The sequence below is a fragment of the Colias croceus genome, chromosome 7, assembly GCF_905220415.1.
Source record: "Colias croceus chromosome 7, ilColCroc2.1".
Classification (NCBI taxonomy): domain Eukaryota; kingdom Metazoa; phylum Arthropoda; class Insecta; order Lepidoptera; family Pieridae; genus Colias; species Colias croceus.
The window spans coordinates 1581561-1605709 of NC_059543.1; the positions used below are offsets into that span (position 1 = coordinate 1581561).

Genomic DNA, 24149 nt, shown 5'->3' on the forward strand with positions numbered 1-24149 from the left:
GGTGATTATCTATGGTAAATAATATTTCCCAAATCCCAATCCACCTTGATCCTCTCAAGGTGCTCTGTAATTTAATCGAGCACAATCTTCATCTCCTTTCTGTTAGTGTCATTATCTCACCTAAAATAATATTAATTGTTGAACAAAATAATAAGAAAATATATGTTTAAAACCGCGTAGGGCAAAAGGGTCAAGAGCCGGATTGTGGTTTGAATTTGAAATGACATTATGACAGTGACTGCTGACGGCTTATTTGAAGTTTGATAACGATACGACTATTGATAAGTGATAACGTCAAATCACAAGTGTTAAAATTATTAATATTCTAAGTGAACTGCGCCTGAATTGGCAATTGGCATTTGGCGCAGTCTGTATCGGAGTTTGAAAGTGTAACGCGGCAATTTGGAGCACATCGTGACTTCAAATAAAAATCGTAATAGTGATACAGTGCACTGATAAAATAAATTTTGTTGTGAATTTAAAACAATGGCCGAGAAGCAATTGAAGAATCGTGTCTGCATAGTTGGTTCGGGAAACTGGTAAGAATAAAAGATCGCGATTTATTATATTATAATTCACTGTTGTTGTTCGTGACCCTGATGACATAATTATTATACAACGCATGAGAAAAATAAAATCGAAAAGAAAGCGAACAGTGTAAAGATAATAACGTTTTCTACAGGGGCTCAGCAATAGCAAAAATTGTGGGCAAAAATGCGGCTCGCCTTGCGAACTTTGAGGACAGAGTTACTATGTGGGTGTATGAAGAGATGATAGATGGTAAAAAATTAACAGAAATCATTAATGAAACGCATGAAAATGTGAAGTACCTTCCTGGGCACAAACTCCCAGAGAATGTGGTAAGTAGACTTTGCTTATTATTATTTTTTTTTTTTGTTATTACAAAGGAGGTTCTATACAATTTGTTAAAGTTACATTCGAATCAGTTGGACAAGACTTGAAAGTTATTTTTATAACTCACTGGACCTCATTCAATGCCATATCTGAGCTATGTATATGCTAATTATATAATGAGTATAGCAAGAACATTATCTTAAGGTGACACTGTGATAAAGATGTTTCTTATTTATATTTATTAAGAAAATTATATAAGTAGATTTGTTTATTTAATTACAATGATAGTGTTTAAGTACTATTATGTTGCAATTAGGTGTGAAGATAATGTAAAAAAAAATATTTTTAGAGGGGCTGAAGTTTTTGTTGCTTCTATGTCTATATTGAAACTTGAATGAATGAATGAATGAAATCGCTTTATTGTACACCATTACAAACAGGAAAAGACATACATATACAGAAGAGAGACATGCACAAATGGCGGCCTTATGGCTTTAGTAGCCATCTCGATTACAAATATTGGAGCTGTATTGAAAAATTTTAATTTTCTTATTAGATTATTAACTACTTACGTATATTATTTAAAAGTAATAAAATTATATTTTGAACTATTAACTATTAACATTAAAAAAAGAATTTATAAAGTTTATGAATATTGAATATCATAAAAAAACTTAAAATCATATTTATTCTAAGTATGTTTAATTTGAATTATTTTACTCGTTTTAATTTTCTTTTTAATTTTACTCCAGTTTGAACTCCTCTTGTTTTTCATAGTTTCAATTGGTTAATTGTAAAGTGCTTGCAGTTAACAAGAAAATAACTCAGTGCTATTGAATAATTTATCAATTGATGTAACAAGTTTGTTTTATGCAGTTCCTACTATGTAGTTGCAAATATGCATTTAGAATAGAATGGAATTGAAAACACTTCACAATGCACACAAAAATAACATTTACATTTACATAAATAATAACTTAAAGTAAATGTACAATTTGGCAGCCTTGAATCTTATAAGCGATTTCTTCCAGGCAACCTTGGGATATAGATAATAAATCATCATTTAGTTTTGCATTGTTTAGAATATATTAATATTACTTGTGCCTTCAAGTTGACTTACTTTAAATGTACATAATATAAGACAATCAATTAGTTAATGAGACTCTAAAATTATTTTTTTACAAAAAAAAAATAATGTAAGTAAATAGTTAGGTAGTAAACTTTTTTCCAATTAATTATTATTGATTTCTTAATTGCATATTATTTTGATAAAAAGGTTTATCTAAAGATTATTATCTGTCCTAATTTAATTATCTGAAATTATCTGAATGAAAACAAGGAAATTATAATATCTAGTCTGCCACTTTTAATATTTATCCTTTATTACACTTTTGCTGGCAGCCTGTATTTTATCATGGAACTTTAACTAGTTATATCCAGTCTCAATTTTATCAAATTTGGTTCAGCAGTTTGGTTGTGAAAGTGAATTTGACATGATTATGTAGAAAAAAATATTAACACATATTCCATGTTTTACATTAACTATTGTAGTTTTGAATCTATTATATGTTTTTAAATTATTTTATTCAATTCTATTTTTGTATGTCAAATCCAACAAAAGAGAGCAGGCGACTCACTTTCGGAAAGATAGTCGCCCCCATGAGCATTTGGTGTGTCAGGGAATCTTTTTTTTTTTTAATTTTTTTTTATAATTTTGTGCAGGTGGCTGTCCCAGATCTAGTGGAAGCCGCCAAGGATGCTGATCTCCTCATTTTTGTGGTTCCCCATCAATTTGTTAGAACCTTATGTTCTACGTTACTTGGCAAAATTAAGCCTACAGCTGCTGCACTATCGTTGATTAAGGTAAGAAGATTTTTTGTTTTTATTACTTACTAGCTTTTCGCCCGCGTTTTCAAAAGAAAGCCCGCATAGTTCCTGTTCCCGTGGGATTTCCGGGATAAAACTTATCCTATGTTTTAATCCAAGTTACCCTCTATATGTTTGCCAATTTCATTATAATCGGTTCAGTAGTTTATGCGTGAAAACCATACATACCTACATACATTTTGCAAATTTCTATGAAGTTTTCGAGATTTTAACGAAAATAAAAAATTAAAGTTACAAATTATAAATAGCTAAGTACATACTTAACTCATTTATAATAAACTAGATTTCCGCCCGCGGCTTCGCCCGCGTTTGCAAAGGAAAACCCGCATAGTTCCCGTTCCCGTGGGATTTCCGGCATAAAAACTATCCTATGTGTTAATCCAAGTTACCCTCTATATGTGTGCTAAATTTCATTGTAATCGGTTCAGTAGTTTTTACGTGAAAGAGTAACAAACATCCATACATCCATACATCCATACTTACAAACTTTCGCCTTTATAATATTTTATAATAAATAATACTTATTAGTAAATTCAATGTCGCCGTAAGATTGTAAAACATACAAATTTATATCTATGCAACTGCAAGCAAGGCAACAGATTTAACTTTTACGATAGCATAACATAACCCGATTACGATAGCATAACATAACACTACATATTAAAACATAGGTACTAATAATACATATTAGAATTTAACCATTTTTCATTTAGCTTTGAGTTTGATTCTGTATCGTTATGGGCGTAACGGAACTTTACTATAAAAAAAGATTGGCATAACGTTTCATGATCGATAACTGATAAGTAATATTACGATAGGTTAGGTATTCATGTTTACACAACATAATCTGTGGAATACTATAATTAAAACATACAAATGCAAAAGTACGAATAAAAATATACGATGTCACAAAATCGCTCGAGTATGAGAATCCTAAATTAGTATCACAATATATTTTTATCTACGTTAAATAGTGATAACCAAATGGATACATTCGTTTTTTGTAAAAAACGTACAGACCTAGGTATGTTGTTGTAATGAAAGAACAATATTGTCTCTATATTTGTTAACTAGTGGTCCACCTCGGCTTCGCCCGTGGTACATATTTCGCAATAAAAGGTAGCCTATGTCCTTTCTCGGGTATCAAAATATCTCCATACCAAATTTCATGCAAATTGGTTCAGTAGTTTAGGCGTGATTGAGTAACAGACAGACAGACAGAGTTACTTTCGCATTTATAATATTAGTATGGATGTAACTGATGTCACAATGCAAAAATTCACAAACTCTTAACTATGAATTTTTCATAGTTAAATTCATAGTTCAACTCAATATGTTCGGAGTTCGAAGATCAAAGTTATTTCATACTACGTAGCTGTCTTTGATACACTAAAACGTTAGAATCAGCCGTTTTAATCGCGTCGATAGGCCTTTGTACTCGTAAACAAAGTCTAGCAAAATGTCGATGATTAATTACATGACGTAAACACAGTGTAAATAGCAAAATTTTCGTAATTTTCACATACTTGAATTGATGACTCGCTAAAAATGAAACTATTTTGAAATAGAATTATCTTAAATTGGGATGCTGTTGTAGTTATAGATTAGATATAGATATAGTAGATATAGATATAGATTCGCTTAAGTATGGACAAGCAGCAACTCACTGTATTAACTTTATTGGACTTCAGTCATGCTTTTAACTCTGTTGACTTTGAAATCCTGCTGAGTCTGCTCAAGTCTATTAATATCTCTCCTACGGCAATTGATTGGTTTCGTAGTTACCTGACTGGTCGTCGGCAGCGTGTTATGTATGATGATAAATTTTCATCGTGGTGTAATATCGTTGCTGGAGTACCTCAGGGTGGCGTGTTGTCCCCACTTCTCTTTGCCATTTTTATAAATTCCTTGACTCCTCATATAACGTCTCTCTACCATATGTATGCAGATGATCTTCAAATTTACACCCATTCAGATGCAGGGTCTCTACCGGAGGCTATAAGAGTGACAAATGCTGATTTAGCCTCAATAAGTAATTGGAGTACACTTTTTGGCCTACAGATCAACCCTAATAAAAGCCAGGTTATTATAATTGGAAGCCCGCATCATCGCTCAAAAATTAGCTGGTCCGATTTACCCCCCGTACAATTGGATGGAATTGTCATACCTTATAGTTCAAATGTAAAAAAATCTTGGCATAACTTTTGATGAGGTTCTTTCTTGGGTGCCACATGTTAAAACTGTTAGCAAAAGAGTGTTCGGAGCTGCAAGCTCTTTAAAGCGGTTAAGTCACTTCTTGCCTATACCCACTAAGGTTATGCTTGCTCAATCCCTTCTCCTTCCCCTATTAGACTACGCGGACTCTTGTTACACGAACCTGAGCGAAGACCAACTCAATAGACTTGAGCGATTGCAAAATTTCTGCATCAGGTTTATATTTGGCCTTCGCAAATTTGATCATGTGTCTGAGTTTCGCAAGAAACTCAAGTGGTTACCAATCCGATTGCGTCGGAATGCTCACACTCTCCACCTCCTCTATTCCATTCTTTTTAATCCACATACTCCTAGTTACTTGAAATCCAATTTCCATTACCTTGCTTCCGAGTCCTATACCCTACGATCCTCTAATAACTTTCTTCTTCGTTTCCCTGTGCATGGCACTAAATTATACGGTACATCGTTTACGGTGTCAGCAATCCGTTTATGGAATGCCCTTCCGGAAACGATTCGACGCGCCCAGACGTTACGATCGTTTAAAAAGATGCTGAAAGACTACTATCTATCTATATAAGTACTGTCTATGTATAGTATGTTTGTTGTTTATGTATATAATATATTTAAAATGTATCTATGTACATATATGAATATTTATTTAGTATGTTTATGTATATATGTATTGTATTTATGTAAACATAGTGTTTTGTGTATTATGCTTTATTTTATTTAAATATAGTTTTATTTTATTTTTTATTTTTTGTTGTCAAATGCAAAATTACTAATTGGTTGCCTGGCAGAGATGGCTTTGAGCCATAAGGCCGCCATTTGTACATTTTGAATGGTTTTGTTGTATTTTTATTTTATAAGACTTTTGTAAGTACAATAAAGAGTAAATAAATAAATAAATAAATATAGATAACACATTGTGTAATCAGGGCACGTTGTACGGTGTTGTGTATCTAATAAACAACTGAAATGAGATTAATATCCATCATAATATAGTCCCGTAGATTCTCCCAATCCCATGATCGACTCTTGCTATTTAACTTTTTAGCACGTTTTTGTTACCTTCACCTGTAACTTTAGCCTCGATTTTGACCCAGTTTTAACGGACAGTTTCAATTCAAACTTAAGGATCGGTGACATTGCAATAATTTCAAGAATAATTTATCTAAAAGCGTGTTTTTTTAACAAATAAAAAAAAAATTCTTAGTCATGAGTCGAATATCCGTCAGTTGACGAGACAGATCAAACTTGGCACACAAATGTTCGCGCCAAGTGTGAACTGTGAGATAATCATTTTTTGCAGCTATATTAACTGTACATGAGACTTGGCGTAGTGTGCACGTAACAGTGGCCTTGTGTCACGTGTCTCGTGTTCGTTAACACGCTCGTGTGTAGTGACGTGACACTTCCTGGATGCGTGCTTCGAATTGTTTGAGATTAGTTCGAATTCTGACTGAGATTAGCGGATTGGAGCCATTTCTGTACGACTTAGGTGGAGTTAGAAGTGGGATTTAGATGCTGCATTTTATTTTTATGATGCATTTCTTAATTTTAAGTAGAATCTTAATATAGATATAATGATTATTCCTCCTAAATGCAGTCAGCTGAAAATAAAAATAAAGTTGGTCATTTGCATCAGTAACTGATTTATAGGCAATGCGTCATATCTTCGGATGATTTGATTTATTATCAAGAAGTAATTTTTAACCAATTAGTTATGCATTCTTCTAAGAAGATTCGCTATATCGAAAACTGTTAATGCTTAATATATTCTAGTTAAATTGCAAGTTACATGAATGTTTGTTGGCAGGGCTTCGACATCGCGGAAGGTGGTGGCATTGACCTCATCTCTCACATCATCACGAGATGCCTGAAGATCCCCTGCGCGGTGCTCATGGGTGCCAATATCGCTTCGGAGGTAAAGTATCGTAAAATAATGAGAATTATTTTCAGCTTTAGGGCGCTTTTCCACCATGTGCGAGGATGTGTAGCGAGAAATGTGTTTATAAATAAAAAATAGTATCGCAAACGCTAAACGCTTCAAACTTTAACAAACTAATTTTAAATATTGAAAAATCCTTTTTTAATGGTACGCGGTAAGTGTAATAAGATGTGTTGTACTATGATATATAAAAGAGCTAGATACGTTACCCGCTCTCTATTTTGGCAAGAAAAAACTCAGCTAAATGCCCGAGTTTCACTTAGTCACGCACCATTCAGCGTCGTGGCTGGACGTTCTTTTTGTATTTTAATCGGCAGTTGTTATTACGAAGTACATGAGTGAGACATGTATTATGTCTAGTGCGTGAGAGTGAAAGAGAGAATAACTGTATTGGTGATAATGCGTTAGTAAGTAGGTATGTATTAATTACGCTGTTTTTTAGTGCAATGATGTTGGCGTATGCCGCGTCTACTAGTATAATAGGTCATTGGTGTTGTATATTTGGACTAGATTTCCGCCCGCGGCTTCGCCCTCGTTTGCAAAGGAAAACCCGCATAGTTCCCGTTCCCGTGGGATTTCCGGGATAAAAACTATCCTATGTGTTATCCAAGTTATCCAAGTAACCCTCTATATGTGTGCTAAATTTCATTGTAATCGGTTCAGTAGTTTTAACGTGAAAGAGTAACAAACATCCATACATCCATACAAACTTTCGCCTTTGTAATATATATTAGATTAGATAGATAGCTGTTATACTTTGAATGGAATTGTTGTACGTAGGTTATTTGACGTTTGGTATTCTCTGCACTACTTTTTAGGAAAAAAAGTTATGTTAAGTTACTTATTATTATCATGTATAAAACTACCGAAGGTATTAGTTTTTAACGTTCTTTTAACTTTTAAATTTACCATATAAATGTTGCCTCAAAAGTTTTGTAAACAATTATTGCCATTGTATTTAAAACTCGTAATAAAGTATTAACAAAACTAGGTGTTAGAAAAAACAAATTTCCGTGTACCGCAACATAATTTCAGTGTTAAGTAAATATTTATGTTTGTTCTGAATTTACGTAGTTAGTATACTGGTGAACGGAACAAACGGAGCAAATAATTTACCTTCGTTGGTCTGTTTCTATTTATATCGCGTCACCTTGGCTTTTGCATTTAACAGCATTATATAAAGGGCTGCAAGTCTTATATTTGTGGTATACTTTAATTAAAGCGGAAATAGATGTTTTACATTTTCATTTTCTAAATGTTGAGGTCTCAACTCATATATTAAGAAAGAAAAAATGTATGATCGATTAGTTATTAAAATGTATGTTCAATTTAAAGGTAGTTATTCGTTCTCGAATTCTTGAATATAAAAAATACATTATTCGACTACCACAAAAATACGATACCACAATAGTTTAAAGATCTGTTGATTTAGTCCTAATTGATATCTTATATACAAACATACAAATAGGTACATTGGTATGATAACATATCAGAGTAAACTTCGTTGTATAAATAAAAAAGTCCCAACCCGAAAAATTTAACGTTTACATGATGTTACTTAGAAATAATGCACTTTTATACTAGTCAAAGTTGTGGAAAAAAAAATTAAATGCTACAAATACACAAGACGTCTGTATTTTATTTTATATGTATACATTTTATATATATTTAACACGACGTTTCGAATTTAATCGCGAAAACCTCTCGTGAGTATCTCTTTCAAATTATCAAATATGTACTTGATTATATTATAATGTATTTTCTAGTATGGTAGCGAGACTAATACCAAAGTACAACTGCATACTATAACTGTATAACAGGTAAATTGTTCAAATTGACGTAGGTATAAAAAAATGAATCATACAATTTATTATTTTGTTTAAAAATGATACAAATCACAGTTCACATCACCATATTTGCTTCATCGTGAATGTGCAATTAAAACTCAATGATATCTTGTTATCAACGCACTAATTAACTATATCGAATGTATATAATATTGTACCTATTGTAAGATTAGTCCAGCGCGGTTTGTTATTCATGACTTTGAAATTTACAAAAATTATTGCGTCAATACTGTATTTTGAAAAATAACATTTATGTAGTTATGAACATAGCTTCTTGTTAAGAACTCATGATTTGAAGTATGTAGTACTTATGAATATTTTGTATTTTTTTATCACTATTATGTTATATGTAATTGTAGGTGATTTAATATTAATTTTTATGTGCGTACTTATTTGCGAAGTACTTGAAAATAGTTTCATGAAATGTTCGTTAGTGTTTCTAATAGGAATGCATACAAAAATGAAGCTAATATCTCGCTCTATTCATTGTTTAAAGAAAACAACAAATGTTTATTTATATCTCTTCGCATTGTTTTGTTCTGTCATTGTTCACACAAATATTAAAGCATGGTTCCATTTTAAAGAATTTTAAACGAAATAATAAATAATTAAAAAAAGTAAACAAAATGTTTAGTTCTATGCGAAGCTAACTAAGAAAAGGAATTTCATCGGCATATTTTATGTATCTTAACCTTTATCCATATCAATAACTGCTTAAATATATTTTACTTTGCCTGAATTTTACATCACATTTAATACATTTTATTGCTTAGAATTTAGATGATAAATTCATATGAATTAACAGCCATGACGTCACAATATGGCACTCATTTGATTTTCTGTCAATTTTGGGTACAGGTGGCTGAAGAGAAATTCTGCGAAACAACCATCGGTTGCCGGGATGTGATGCTAGCCCCAATGATGAGGGACATCATCCAGACGGAGTACTTCAGGGTGGTTGTGGTGGATGATGAGGATGCTGTGGAAATCTGTGGTGCTCTTAAGGTGAGGGTACAAATAGTTTGGGTACAAAGAAGTAATTAGGGTACAAGCTAGTAGTTTGAGTACATACGAACGAATGATTGAACGGCACGCGTTGTAGGTTTTAGAATGATGTTAAACACGTAGAAAAATATTATAATGCATATTTTATTGACAAAATTACTTGTAATAATATAATTTAACTTGAACTTATGCTCTGCTATGTCATATTTTTTGTGGACATCACTCAATCTAATTTGATAGTAAAATTGCAATAATTTTTTGAAGTGAAACTTTTTTATCGGGGTTGGAAAATTAATTTAGTGTAACATTTTTTCGTTACGCGTGACATTTTTCCGTTACGCGCGACATTTTTCCGTTACGCGCCATCTTTTTCTCATCCCTACCACGCATGATTCGACGTATTTCTGTAAAGTTGCATATAGAAAATTATTTTTTTTAAATAAGGTCACAAAGAAGTTTCACTTCTTACGTGTGTACACTAGTACAGGCACACATTTTTTATTTTGAATACAGGCCTATATAAATTACTTGAATTAGCACATTACATAGAAATACCATCTCTATGATTTGGGTAATAAGTGTTGTTTTGCAAACAATATGTTGATTTAGCACCATTATCGGTGCTTTGATGGATGTTATCCATGATTAAAGTTATTATATCCTTATCGTTTCATTATAATATATTTATTGTTCTGTCGTAAAATATGTAATATCATATAAAGTATTATTTAAAAGCGATTTATACACAGATTTTCCTCGTGATTAGCTCGTGACTAGCTGTCGTCCCGATAAACAAACAAAAAAAGACGTGTGGTACTCGGGGACTGCCGCGGTAAAGCTATTGCATGCTATGCCTTCAAGCCACACCTCCGCCCGTCGGAGTGGGGAGCGTGAGGTTTTTTCGTTACGGAATTTCTCGACTCGGTCCCCGCGCTCAAGGCCCGCGATAGAAGCTATGCAATAGCTTAAAAAATAGATTTATGATAGGGAGATATAAAGCCAATTTTACTAATAAAAAAGCCATAAATTTTAATTTTTTTTTACAAAGCTACAATATTTTACAAAGTCAGTGCCATCGGCTTATAGTTCATTTAAAAATATACTATTGACATGTCATCTCTTATATTCCCAATTAATGGCTAATCCCTGCCATTCAAAGCAAATCAACGCTTAGATAACGATAAGACGACAATATAAACAACTTTATATTTGTATAATATTACGAGTATAAGCAAAATGATAAGTATCGTATGTATTTACGCGTGGAAGATTCAGGTTTCAGTGTTGGTTCACTATAGTATCGAGTTTAGCTTCGATATCATAAATAATAAGGCTTTGTTATGGTTGGAATGTTCTAGACTCTAGAGCTCTTTTTTATGGAATTTTCTATAGTCCTGGCATTATTTGAATCATTTGAACTAACCCAATAAAAAAATCAGGCGCCTTAGCCAGGGACTATTAAGAATTCTGTGGTAGTGATCTTTATTTTTGATGGTTATAGGTAACTATCCGATTCTTAATATTAGACAATTATTTTCATTTATGTTCTTATGAATAACAAAATAGCATCAATTACAGTAGCTATTTATACCAATTGCGCGGTAATTAAACAAAATTATCTATTTACTAATTAAGATAAGTAAATGATTTCATTGCCATGAGTGTATTTTTCACTAATTTACTTTACGTTTTCAAATAAAGTTCATTCTAGTCTGTCCTCTTTTTAATACTTTAGGTGAAGAAGTATTACCTTTATAGAATTATATGTTGTTGAAAACGAAGCAGATTACGATCTGAAATATGTATATATCCATTTTTATTTAGTTATGTTTTAACGTACACAAAACAAAACACACCTTACGTCTTTTTAATGATGATGTTCAATAAATTAGACCTTGTAATTAATTTCTTTTCCTTGTCGAAATAGTAATTCCAATTTTTTTTCATTTAAATATTGCATATATGCATATGTCCTTGTCTAAACATAAATATTATTTCAGAACATCGTCGCAGTGGGCGCTGGCTTCGTAGATGGCCTCGGCTTCGGTGACAACACTAAAGCGGCAGTCATTCGTCTAGGTCTCATGGAGATGATCAAATTCGTCGATGTTTTCTACCCGGGAAGCAAACTTAGCACTTTCTTTGAATCCTGTGGTGTCGCCGACCTTATTACAACGTGTTATGGTATGTTTTTCAATGGCATTTTAATTGTGACGTCATCAATGTAGGGTAGGATAGTACATTTTTCGAGTTCTGTCTCGTCGCCGACCTTATTACAACGTGTTACGGTATGATTTAGCATGGCATGTGATTGTGAGTTGTGATGTCATCAGTTTAGTGTACTAGGAAAAATATCAGCACATATTTTGTGATGGATCGATAAGATCATCTCTTTTTTCCTAAAAGATGATTATTACAACAAAGTTTTATCATTAGTTAGCCTATACCAGATAGCAACAAAATGTTTTTATCAATTTGAAATCATCGGAAGAGTAATTCTTATAAGACGAAATATTTGAGATAACTAACTTCAACGAAATCTTGTAGTATGTTGTGGTATCTTAAATACTTTCAAATATATTATATAGTAATGCTTTCAAATTAAAATATTACTATATAATATATTTGAAAGTATTTAAGTTACACTCGCGGACAAATTAACGGGTTGATACAAAAAATCGTACTTATTGTACAAATACAAGTACATAATATTATACATAATTACAATAGTACGAAATTCCAGTTAAAACGATTCTATGTAACCGCATGATATTTAGCAATGTTATTAGTATAGATAATCCCCCGTTATCGTAACGTGGGATTACTGACGAACTACATCTTTTCGAGTGCCTGATAATATCGTGTTTATAGCGAAAGTGCACATCGTATAATAGGTGTGGAGTCAATGTTTTCTTTAGTTATTTTACTGGCAATGTAGCCTAGACCAACCCGAGTACCAACCTCTTTTGGGCTATAAAATTTGATGATATTTTATATTGTAGGATATGTTTGAAATTTTCAACTTTAGATTTGATTGATAGGTGGTGTGGACTTTTTAAATATGTTGTATAAAGCGCGACGTAGTAAAAAATTCATTACATCTTCACAGATACTACCTCTATGAATCGGAATACTTTAATATTATAATTAAGGGAACCCTATTACATAGGTTAAGAAAACGCCACGTTCTTGAAAGTCAATTTTATTGTCACGAGTCTAATATTCTATAGACTTTTGTTTTACTCCCAAGCGTTAAAATAAAGATAGCAAATTAACGAAGGAAATCCTATTTAATAGGTGGTAGAAACCGTCGTGTAGCCGAAGCATTTGTAAAGACAGGCCGCTCTATCAAAGAGCTCGAAGATGAAATGCTAAATGGGCAGAAGTTGCAAGGACCGATCACTGCAGAGGAGGTTAACCACATGTTAGCCAATAAGAGTATGGAAAACAAGTAAGTATTACTATAACATTACTCAGTAACATATTTCACGCAAAGACATAGTTATAGAGACCTCTGATATATACACAATATTTGACGTATAGACGTTTGACTTATAGACATTTGACGTATAGACGTTTGACGTATAGACGCTTGACTTATACAGGATGTAATCGTTAAGTGTGCACAAGCGATTATTCCGTAACTATTGCAAATATAAAAAAAAAACTTTATACAGAAACGTAAAGGACCTTTGACGTAAAACCGGACTGCTCGATCAAGGAGCATCTAAACGGGCAGATACACTTTCTTGACAATTAGACTATGTGCTGACGTATAGACATACAGCGTATAGGCATTCCACGTATAGACTTGTTGTGTTGACTATGTTTTATGTTTTCGTTATTATTTTGGAGATATAATTTTTATATCATTTCTAATAACATAAACTTTCTAAAAATGCCCGAAATAATCTGTAACTCGTTGTTTTTTTTTGTTATTATTATAAATGCGATTGCATCATCCCTTTAATATTATTAAGTACGATATTTTTAACTAATCGCTTTTATTTTGATGCTCATTATTATGAATAATATAAAAAAAGAACTCTTATATAGAAAACAATATAAATGCGACATTGACAATACATTTTATCATTGACCTTAGGAGTTGTGGATGATCGCCAAGTCTATTTTTGAATAGTCTTTGATTGTGTTGCGTCACGAATTATTGATAACACTAATTGCATATGAAATGCATTGTGTTCGGAGAACTTTTATTTAATGATTTATTATTAATACGAAAATCTTTTAGTTTGTCTTTACCAAACTCCATTGCCTATATATGATTGTTTGTACCTTATTGGTTTACTTTTAACAGGCATAAATAATTTATGCAGTTATATCTTTGAGATTTTTTTTTTTAAATCGGTTATAAACCAAGAATTATTATAATAAAAAACACAATCACGCGTTATTTAATACCAAAGTTGTAATGATAAAGATTTCAGTTATTTTAATGATAATCATTTAACATTAGGTAGGTATGTAACTGCCGCCGAGGGGGTCGCGGAAGAATTCCAACCAATACCCGCGGCCCCATCATTAAAGCGGCTCGACGGAACACAGTGGGGTTTTAGTCGGTAGGAATCCGACATAACCCACGGCTCCTTCCCCGGGGGCAGTGGGTATCTTTGGAAGATTTCCCCACTATAAAAAAAAAAAAAAAGGTAGGTATGTAAAATTAGTATACAGGCCCGGGCAAGATGTTACAGTACAGTACTTGCCAATATTAGAGTTCCTAGCGTACAAAATAGCATTTATAATGCTGATATAAAAATATACAGGCTACCCAGTGCTTTCAATACTCTTCATACCACTTTCAAGTAGATGTTTCAAAAAATTGTCAAAATTTAAATTTTTAATTGTTGAGATTAGCTAGCCTACACCATTCTTTATAACATCAATAAAAGATCCAATATCCAAAAGTAAAAGTAAATCAGGGAGCAACATAATGATAAAATTACGCATCTTGTATATTATAAATACTATTTTTTTCCCTGAAATAATGAACCTAACTAGGGTCTACTCCGACGAACGAACCTAACTACTATAGGCTAATGAGTAATATAAATCTAACTTAATTTGCTAAGTAAAGCATGTCTAAGAATGTGTCCATTAACACTTTTCTTAATGTCTCTATTAAGGCGAAGACACTTCGTTCATGTGTTCTTTATGAATAGCACTCACTATATTACACTAACACTTCACTAAACTAACTCAAAAGGTTTTGTCCTTTTCTATGAATGAATCTTCTTTAAATGAATTTAAATTTAAAAATTTTCGTTCAAGATATAGATTTAGAAAAGAATAAATGAGATATTATCTAATATAATTTACTCCATTTGAGTAAATGGTAGCGTCGTGCCAAGATAGTTCATTGACGATGATTGATTGCACATTTGGCATGAAAACTGGCTTGGAAATGATTTGTTTACATTTTTTCTATGAAGTACTTTATAATGCCAAGACACTTGAACATTTTTTCACAGATAATAAATAGGTATTAAATTTATTAAGCTTTGTTTTTATTTTACGACTATTTCCGTTCCCGTGGGATTTTCGGGAAAAAAATTCCTATTTCCTGATGTGATGCCAAGCTAGTCTCTATATGTGTGCCGAATTTCATCAGAATCGGTTCAGCAGTTTTTGCGTGAAGGAGTAAAGAACAAACGCACATACAAAGTTTCGCATTTATAAGCTTTTAAATTTTAATATCATCTAAAATAACTTCTAGGTTCCCCCTCTTCACGGCGGTGTTCCGTATCTGCCGCGGTGAGCTGAAACCAAGTGATTTCATCGACTGCATCCGTTCCCACCCTGAGCACATGTAAGCGAATAAACAAACACAACGAATTGTTTCCCCCTCCCCTCCATTTTAGTACAGCGGTTGGTAACCTTTGGCACGAGAAAAAAAAAATTAGAAATTAGTGTGTTAATTCGATAACATTTTAAATTACATAATACTAGAATGTCGGTGATAGGATAAGTTTGTCTCCCACCAAAAACAGCGCAATGCAGCTAAAGTTATTACAAATAAAAAAAAAATCGTACCGTGACTGTGCTCGCTGCTGTAAATGTGATGAATAAATCGCGTTCAAAACACGTTCAAAGCTACTATTCTTTAAAAAAAATTGAAAAAATGTTTGTGTACGTCACTTAGTAGGTGTTAATAAGTATCTATAACAGAAATAAGTATATCTCAGTGTGTGCGTACACACGTAATAAAAATATTATTTTGTATAAATTTATAAGTGGGTGTTAATATGAGTGTAGTATATATTCCAATTCAAGTAATGAGGCTCTAATACGTATTTATAATTGGATAGCATGGTTTTCAAAATAAAAATATAGGTCACGTGTGATGTGTATACGGAAATTGATCGATGTTCTTAAAAATATTTATCTACGCCATTTGTTGTGTAAATAATATGTGATATATTTGATATGACGCGTTAAACCAAAGATTAGTTTACTTCAAAGGGTACCAAAAAAATATTAAAAAGGGAAAGAGATATAAAATATTACTAACAAAAAATGTATGAGGTCTACGTTGCAAGCAATTCAACTATGTATATTTCTTTCTTACTTATTTTGAAATTGGTGTAGGAGGCTAAAATAAAGTGCAATATTAAAATAAGCTTATTTTTTCGTGCCAAAGGTTTTCAACAGCTGGTAGTTAGATGTAAATAACAGCTATGTTATGTATGTTATTATTTTATGTATGTATGTATTATAACAGGGTGCTAGTACTTATGTAAAACCTATGTTGTGCGAATTGAGATTTTGTTCGTGTTCCAGTACTAAGAGTGACCTAGAGGCTTTTGAGATTAAATCTCAAAATAACATTATTTTTGCATTAAATGTGTTTGTTACTTAGTTTACAATACTTTTAAAAATAATATCGACCTGGTCACTCTACGTATAATTTTTTTTTTCATCTAAATTTTTAAACGAAACTCAAACTTAATTCGTAAAGCGAACAAATTCAACTACTATTAGTTTTAATTAAAATACTAACAAAAAAGAAAGATATTTTATAATCCACTGACGGATTATAAAAACAAAAAATATCAACGAGTTAAATTTGTGTTTCCTTACAGCATCGTTATAACCCTATACTATATATAGAGATTATGTGACTAATATTACGTTATTAGCTTATAAATGATGTATTCTGACACCTGTATGTCGTATCGTTTATATTGGATAGATAAGTTATCTGCCGAATTAGTTGAGAAGAGTTATCGAGTGCTAGATAGCGGGATATATTGGTTTTTTGGTTGTTTTTGACTCGTTGCTATGTTCTAGTACTAGTTTGTATGAGTTTTTTGGGTACATTGAAGTAAAAAATGAACTTAATAGTAGAAAAAAAAGGGTCGTAAATGTTAGAAAAAGTGTCGTGACAACTTTTCGTAAGAATTTTTTCCGTCTAGCCCCCTTTCACAACGCGCGATGAGGAACTTCGTTCCAAAAAAATAAAAAGTCACAAGTTGGAAATACTTTTGCAGTAAAGTTATAAATAATGTTCCCAAGATTGAAATGGTAAAATGGGCGTATAAATAAAGTTGGTACTTAATTGTTACATAAAAAATAATGTCAAAATTTCAATCCTAAAATAGTAATGATAAAGGGTTAAAAAGTAATTTAATGTGATAGACCACTTAAAATCTTAAAGTTAATGAGTACTAGAACTGAGCAACTATAATTTGAGATTCTTCAAAAATGGTTGAGATCAATCTATGAAAGAAGAACAATAATTATGAAAATAATTCCCAAAGAGAACGTAATATTTGGTCATACACATAAAAGTTACATATACTAAAAATCAAATAGAATTATTTTTATTTAGTACTTAGGTAAAGATACATTAGTTTTACCTTGTTATCATAATTAAGTGGGTAAAGTACATATATTTATATTCCTTACACTAGTTATAGCGTTGTTGTCATAGATTAATTAAACGTGTTTTATTAAATTGCATTTTTTTATTCCTCCATAGTGTATATATGTTTTCCTTATAATAATATTCTCGGTTTGCAGATTCGCTCCTAAGAATATAAGCATTTACTAACGATTTTTACAAGAGACGCTTTTTATAATGTTTGTTGCATGTTTTTTGCATGAAATCATGTTTTTTTTATCATTTTTGAAATAAATTATACAATACAGATGCTTATTTAATTTTTGTGTAATTTTTTTATGACACTTTCATTACTTAAAATAACTTTCATTTTGAGGTTATCCATATATTATTTTATATTGGGACCAAGTTGGGACAAGAATGACAGTCCTTTTATTCTTTTACTCAATTTATGTTAAAGTTCTGTTTAGCGTATCTGTCAGTTATAATGACAAATAATGTATCAAAATATAGGTAAATTTATTATTAATTATTGATAACCTCAACGATCAAACATCGTTCATGTAGTAATTGTTATTTAACCACCCTTTATAGGAGACAACTGGGGCCCAAATGTTCTCTGTGATACGAGTGAAGCGTCTGCGAATGTCCCGCCATTTTAAAAATCATTTCCCGCGCACCCATCTGTCAATGTCAAAACGTTTTCCAATGTTTTTTATTATTATTTTTGTTTGTAAATGGATAATTTAGACCTATAAAAAGAATACCTACATTGTTTATTAATTAAATGATTTTTATTTAGTAGGCTGGAACATTGGAAAGCGTTATTTTATCATGAGCACTATCATTTCATTAGGTAATGTTCATGTTTTGTTTTTGTTTTTTGTTTACTTTGCGTAGTTTATGGGGGAATGCAAAAAGCATTTTAATGGAGAATTAAATTAACGTAACAATGACATTAGTCATTAACCAAGGGGTATCTTTTAATCGGTGTGTAATGTGGCTGTAAGCTTAAATTTTATTCATGCATTTATTAATGGCGTCATTTATAGATATTTCTTATGCTTTAATTTTTATTTGCGCACGCGTTATAATTATTAATACTGTCTCATTTTGCCGCTTATTTAATGTGCCGGATTTCTTTTCAATCAAAATATGAATTTTCCAATACTAAAAATAACATTTAAAAATGAAATAAAATAAAAATGACGTCATAGACAATTATGAATATTAAAATGGATGCATTTAGAAATTGGGTTGTAGATTTATTTACTTAATTATGTATTGGGGCAACTTTAAGTTGAGAAGAGGGTAAAGACTAGTCTCTTTAACATTTCGTTTAATTAACAATATTATTGCCATCTTAGTGTAAGTTTGAAAATGATTAAAATAAAGCATATAATTATATGTATACATATCCATAGAATAATAATTTTAAAAAAGAGAAATCGGGGCCTCTGAATTATATTTTTTTCATTTTTGAAAGTGCAATAATTATGTTTTTAAATAAAATTTGTTTTTTTTTTTTCAAAAACATCTTTTATTATAAATAAATATTAATTGGCAGTTGTAAATTAGTGTTTTTTCTCTTTTACTTGCAAACTATTTTTAAAAAGAACATTTATTATGATATGAAGTCCATTATAAGGGAATCTTATAAGTTATATTATAAGCAGCATGAAAAAATCGTGATTAAAAGCAACATTTTGAATTCTGCATGTTTTATTTTATTGAAACTCCCCAAAGCACATATACCTATCTTGTACAAACCATTGAAATTCGCCAAAATCACCATAAAAACAGAAGCCCTACAGTTAGACTGGGAATACTCCAAAACTGAGGAAGGTATTCGAAATATCGTGCAGTGTAAAATACTTAAAAAATCTTACTTAAACCAACCGACAAATCGTATCAATATCGGAAGTGTCACATTCCCAGTCTAAATAAAAATACTTTTACAGGATGCGAGTTGTTAGAAAATCTCATTGCAGTATTTGTTAGAAAAGGTAAGGCAGGCTTCTGTTTTGTCGCTCTGATGTATGTGAAAAAAAATATAAAAAATACAACTCTTGATGTTTAGATTGTGTGGCTTGGATTAAACGAAGAAAAAAATGCTCTTAAGAATTCAGCAGACGACAGTACACCTAATAAGAACCTATTGGTCGTAAAATGATCTGATATTGTTTATAGGCTTTTGCTAAGGACTTTTCATTGGACTTATAAATAAGCCAATGTAATTCTAAAGGAACATCAGCTAAGTTATTTTGAATATGTGTGGTAAGATATGTAGACTTATTTCGTTCTAGTAACATTTATGAAAAATTTTGGGGCTATACAGTAGGATGGGGCCCTTTGTAATTTTATTAAATAAGCTATATTGTATGTAAATATCCTTGAAAGTCATTGAATTACATTTAACGCCGATTGTAATTACTCAATGGCATAATCAAAATGAAATAGTATCTAAATATGCCGAAAATATATTTGCAGTTTAATCCCTTTTTAATCCATTAACAAAAATTAGGCACATATCGAATATCGGTGAAAACGTCAAAATGTGATGCATATTTTAGTTTATTCCTGTCTAAAATTAACATCCAAAATCATTGCATTTAATAACAATTTTTTGTGTTTATTGCATATAAATGTTTCCCAAGTGTTTTATAATATTAACAAACAATACAGGTAAGTGAACTTTAATATTTTTTATATTGTATTTTGCCTACCTATATAATTTATTTCTGTTCCTGAGAAAGCTATATTTCCAGTTACCTTCTTTTCTCTCTCACTCACTTATTAAAAATGTAAATGTTAGAAGGGTACAGCATGATTCCTATGAATGGAACAAATCATAAATGGTAGAAATAGCTAATTATCTAATCTCTAGACTCTATTGTTTAGTATTTACATAAATAAGTACCCAATTAATACTTTATATTATGTGCTTCATATTTAGTAACTATTAATTATCTTATTACTTCGATATGTAAATGTATTAACATATGGCTTATATTGAAGGGAGAGTAATAAATGATTGTCTTTTACAGGGTGAGAGTTTAAAGCCAGAAGATTCTATCCATGTACTTATTGTAATTTGTACATGACAAAAGAACAGTGATTGTTCGCTTTTACAGCAAGATGTCACAAGAATAAAATCCGGTGTTTTGTTGCAATAACTATGTTTTTAAATTTACACAATACGTTTTAATGCGCTAACTGTTTAGTCTATTGAAACCATTGAGATAATATTAATATGGAGACGATACCGCCTACATCACTTATGTTCCACTCAACATACGTCATGTGGCGTAACTGCACTCAGTCGCTTGCTCGCTCATTGGCGCGAACGTCACGCTCATTTTTTATTTGTTTTAAAGTGAAACGCATCAAATATGCCTACGTGTGTGTTACGATATTGCACAAATAATACAAAGAATACGGAAAAGTGCAAAGGAATAACTTTTCATCAGTTTAGTAACTAGATAATAATTTTTAAAACTTAGTTAGAGCAAAATTTTTGGCGGGCGACATTTTGTCATAGATTAAAAATTTAAGATATGACATTGGGCATGAAATAAGTGTTGTTAGTAATAATTGCTGGCGTATATTTTTATAGTATAAAATAATAATTTTACATATTTAGAAAAGCATAGACTGGTTGTTAATTGAAAAAAGGTGAAATCATGAAATATGAAAATCAATTACTCAATCACCAATTTTTTTTTGTTAATTGATTTTAATCAAGTTTTTAATTGATATTGTATAAGCTACTGACTTGAACGTATAATTGAATTATTATTTATTTATCTGCACTAATATTATAAAGAGGAAAACTTTGTTTGTTTGTTTGATTGTAATTAATAGGCTCATAAACTACTGGACCGATTTTGATGAAAGGAGAATGCCCAGTTTTGGTACTGGTTTTTCTCATGCATCAAGACAACAATACTATTAAAAAAAAATCTCGGCAATTTAGAGGCCTTCTTACCATCGGAAAATATATTTTGAACAGGGAATGTTTTGTAAAATCTAATAAGACATGTAATTGTTTAGATCCGTTATTATAGATTTAGTGTCCATTACCGGTTACCACGGTAACCAAGCGGTAACTTATTACATTTACTATGGTAAATAGCTAAATGTATTAATATCGATTATTGTTTTCATTGAATTACAAAAAAAATCAATTAACATAAAATCACTCTTTAAGGTATTGTTTATACACTGTAGGTTGTTTTAACAAAGATAGTGAAGTAAAATAATATAAATATGTATATATTAAAAAAAATATTATTATGACATAGCTTGGTAGGTAACCAGTTATTTCTTATTTGTTTCTTTCTTCGAATATGTAGTGAAAAAATGATTCAAACAACAACAACAACATGTAAACCGAATAAAAACTCAATTGGCATTTTTAAAGTATATATTTAGGTTTTTTTGAAATCCGTCCCGGAAGATTTCTGGTGCCTACCTACACTAGCCGATGAACAGATAGACTTTGTCTGAAAGCATAAGCTCTACGCATAGATTAAAATATATGTTAATCGAAAAATAACCTTTGGACGATAAAATGTTACCTAAATCACACATAAACCTAACTAAATCGGGGTTATTTAAGTTTTGAGGTTATTTCACATTTTTCTCAATATCTTGAATACCCCTGTTTTTATCACAAAAAAATCAATTGGTAAAAATCTTTTGAATATCGAAGAACCCTCCAAAATCACTCTGGCATTGACGCAACACTGTACTGTGGTCCATACTTTCATGGGCATTCTTCTTTGGCACAGACAATCTTAAGACCCTGAGAAAGAACATAGGCTACTTTTTATTGCGAAATATGTGCCACGGGCGAAGCCGGGGCGGACCGCTAGTTCAGAGATAAGTAATTAATATTTTTTCTATTCAAGGTTTCCATGTCTGGGCCGTGAAGAAAGGGAAAAATTATTTTTTTTCTAAAAAAGGCTCAATTTGTAAGGAATAAAACTTCCCATAGCCCTGACTGAACCTAAAACGTCACTATTTACATCATCCTATATTATATGCCAGATATTGTTAGCCCCGCGTAGTAAAGTCAGTTTATACCTAAAATAAATATTAAGTAAGTAAAAAGAAAATTTCAAGTCAACGTGCATGTAAGGAGTGGCACCCAATAAAATAGACAGAATAAAACAAAGTGTCGCCTCTATAGCGGTGAGTCAGTGACATCGCATAATCTATGACTGTCTAGCCGTCATTCGCGCGCCCCGCGCCGCCGCGCTTGGCGCACAGATTTTGTTCGTGGTGTCTGCTCCATATTAATATTATCTCAATGATTGAAACACTGTTGTCTACACAGGTTGTCTACGATGTGTGTAGTGTGCATAGAGTGATATATACATAGAGGTATCATAAATAGAAAAGAGAAGACATGCGTCTGTACTCTGTCTGCAAGCGTAAAAAGATTTAGAATTAAACAAATTGCTTTTCTGTCTCTTTCAATTACTACAAATTTCAAACCGGAAGTTTCTGCGACTTTCTCATTCTATTCACCAAGACAGAAGCCAGCACCAAGGCAGTAGAAGGCGTTTCAGGCAGTTCCACTCTTTTTGTAATATCTCTATGTCATATTGAGAGAGATAAACATAATATGGAATGTCGTTAGTCGTAACCCCCACCAATATATTATATCGAATTTTATATGGCAACTTGTTATATGCAAGGGAGGGAGACAGTATGCATGGAAGAATGCGGTTTGTATGAATTTTTGGCGCGGTTTTTAAACGAAAACCCCATCGCAACGCTCAAGTAAATCTAGTATATTAAAGCAATATGTACTATGTATTAAATTAGTAGGTAGTTTAATTGCACGTGTAGTAAATGATGCATCAAAATCTAATGCTGAAATAATTTTTAATTGATTGATTAATTGATTAAATGATTTTGAATGCGGTTCATGAGATTTATTATTTATGGATGTAATATATATTAGTTACCATGTTTTGTAATTTACATGTTTATTTTACATGTGTATTTATTCAATATTGAATTTAAACTGGCGAATTTTGAGTTACATTATGAGTTTTTTTAATACATAACTAAGTACCTAGGTATTGAATAATAAATTATGTTTTCAAGGGAAAAGGCGTTATTTTTTCGCACCAGAAATTTTAACACTTATTCCATAGGTACACTCGCCAAAAGCATGATGTAGAATTTACATACCTATTAAAGTAGTTTTATAGTTTATCTATCAATTGATGAGTTTGTCTGAAGTGATATATTATATACATCCCATATTTATATACTTTATATTATTATGTACCTAGGTTTGATGTTCAAAATCAAATATTATATAAAGTAGGTATAAGTATTTTTATGTATCTTAATGAATTGTATAATAATTTATTTATGTATACTATTTTATATTTATATTAGATGAGTAAAATTAGTGTAAAGTTGTTTGTTGTAGTTGATTAGGCATGTGATGTTAATAAAAAACTGAAGAATATTATTTCGATTTTTTATTTCATTTTATAATTACTTT

The 24149-nt window shown here is 31.3% G+C and overlaps 1 protein-coding gene across 2 annotated transcripts; it reads left to right on the forward strand.

The window, feature by feature from the left end:
• Positions 1-295: 295 nt before the first annotated feature.
• LOC123693050 (glycerol-3-phosphate dehydrogenase [NAD(+)], cytoplasmic) lies at positions 296-24113 on the forward strand. 2 transcript variants are annotated; one of them, XR_006751643.1, is made up of 11 exons: positions 297-539; positions 683-860; positions 2578-2718; positions 6776-6883; positions 9613-9759; positions 11760-11943; positions 13057-13210; positions 15494-15586; positions 20668-20779; positions 20839-20847; positions 22938-24113. XR_006751643.1 is itself a non-coding variant. In XM_045637959.1 (9 exons), the coding sequence occupies exons 1-9, from the start codon at positions 487-489 to the stop codon at positions 18243-18245; spliced, it is 1089 nt and encodes a 362-aa protein (XP_045493915.1). In that variant the 5' UTR covers positions 296-486; the 3' UTR covers positions 18246-18589. The 2 variants fall into 2 exon arrangements, 1 of the variants encoding a protein (XP_045493915.1); XM_045637959.1 differs by lacking the exons at positions 20668-20779; positions 20839-20847; positions 22938-24113 and adding an exon at positions 18215-18589 and having other exon boundaries at positions 296-539.
• Positions 24114-24149: the final 36 nt, after the last annotated feature.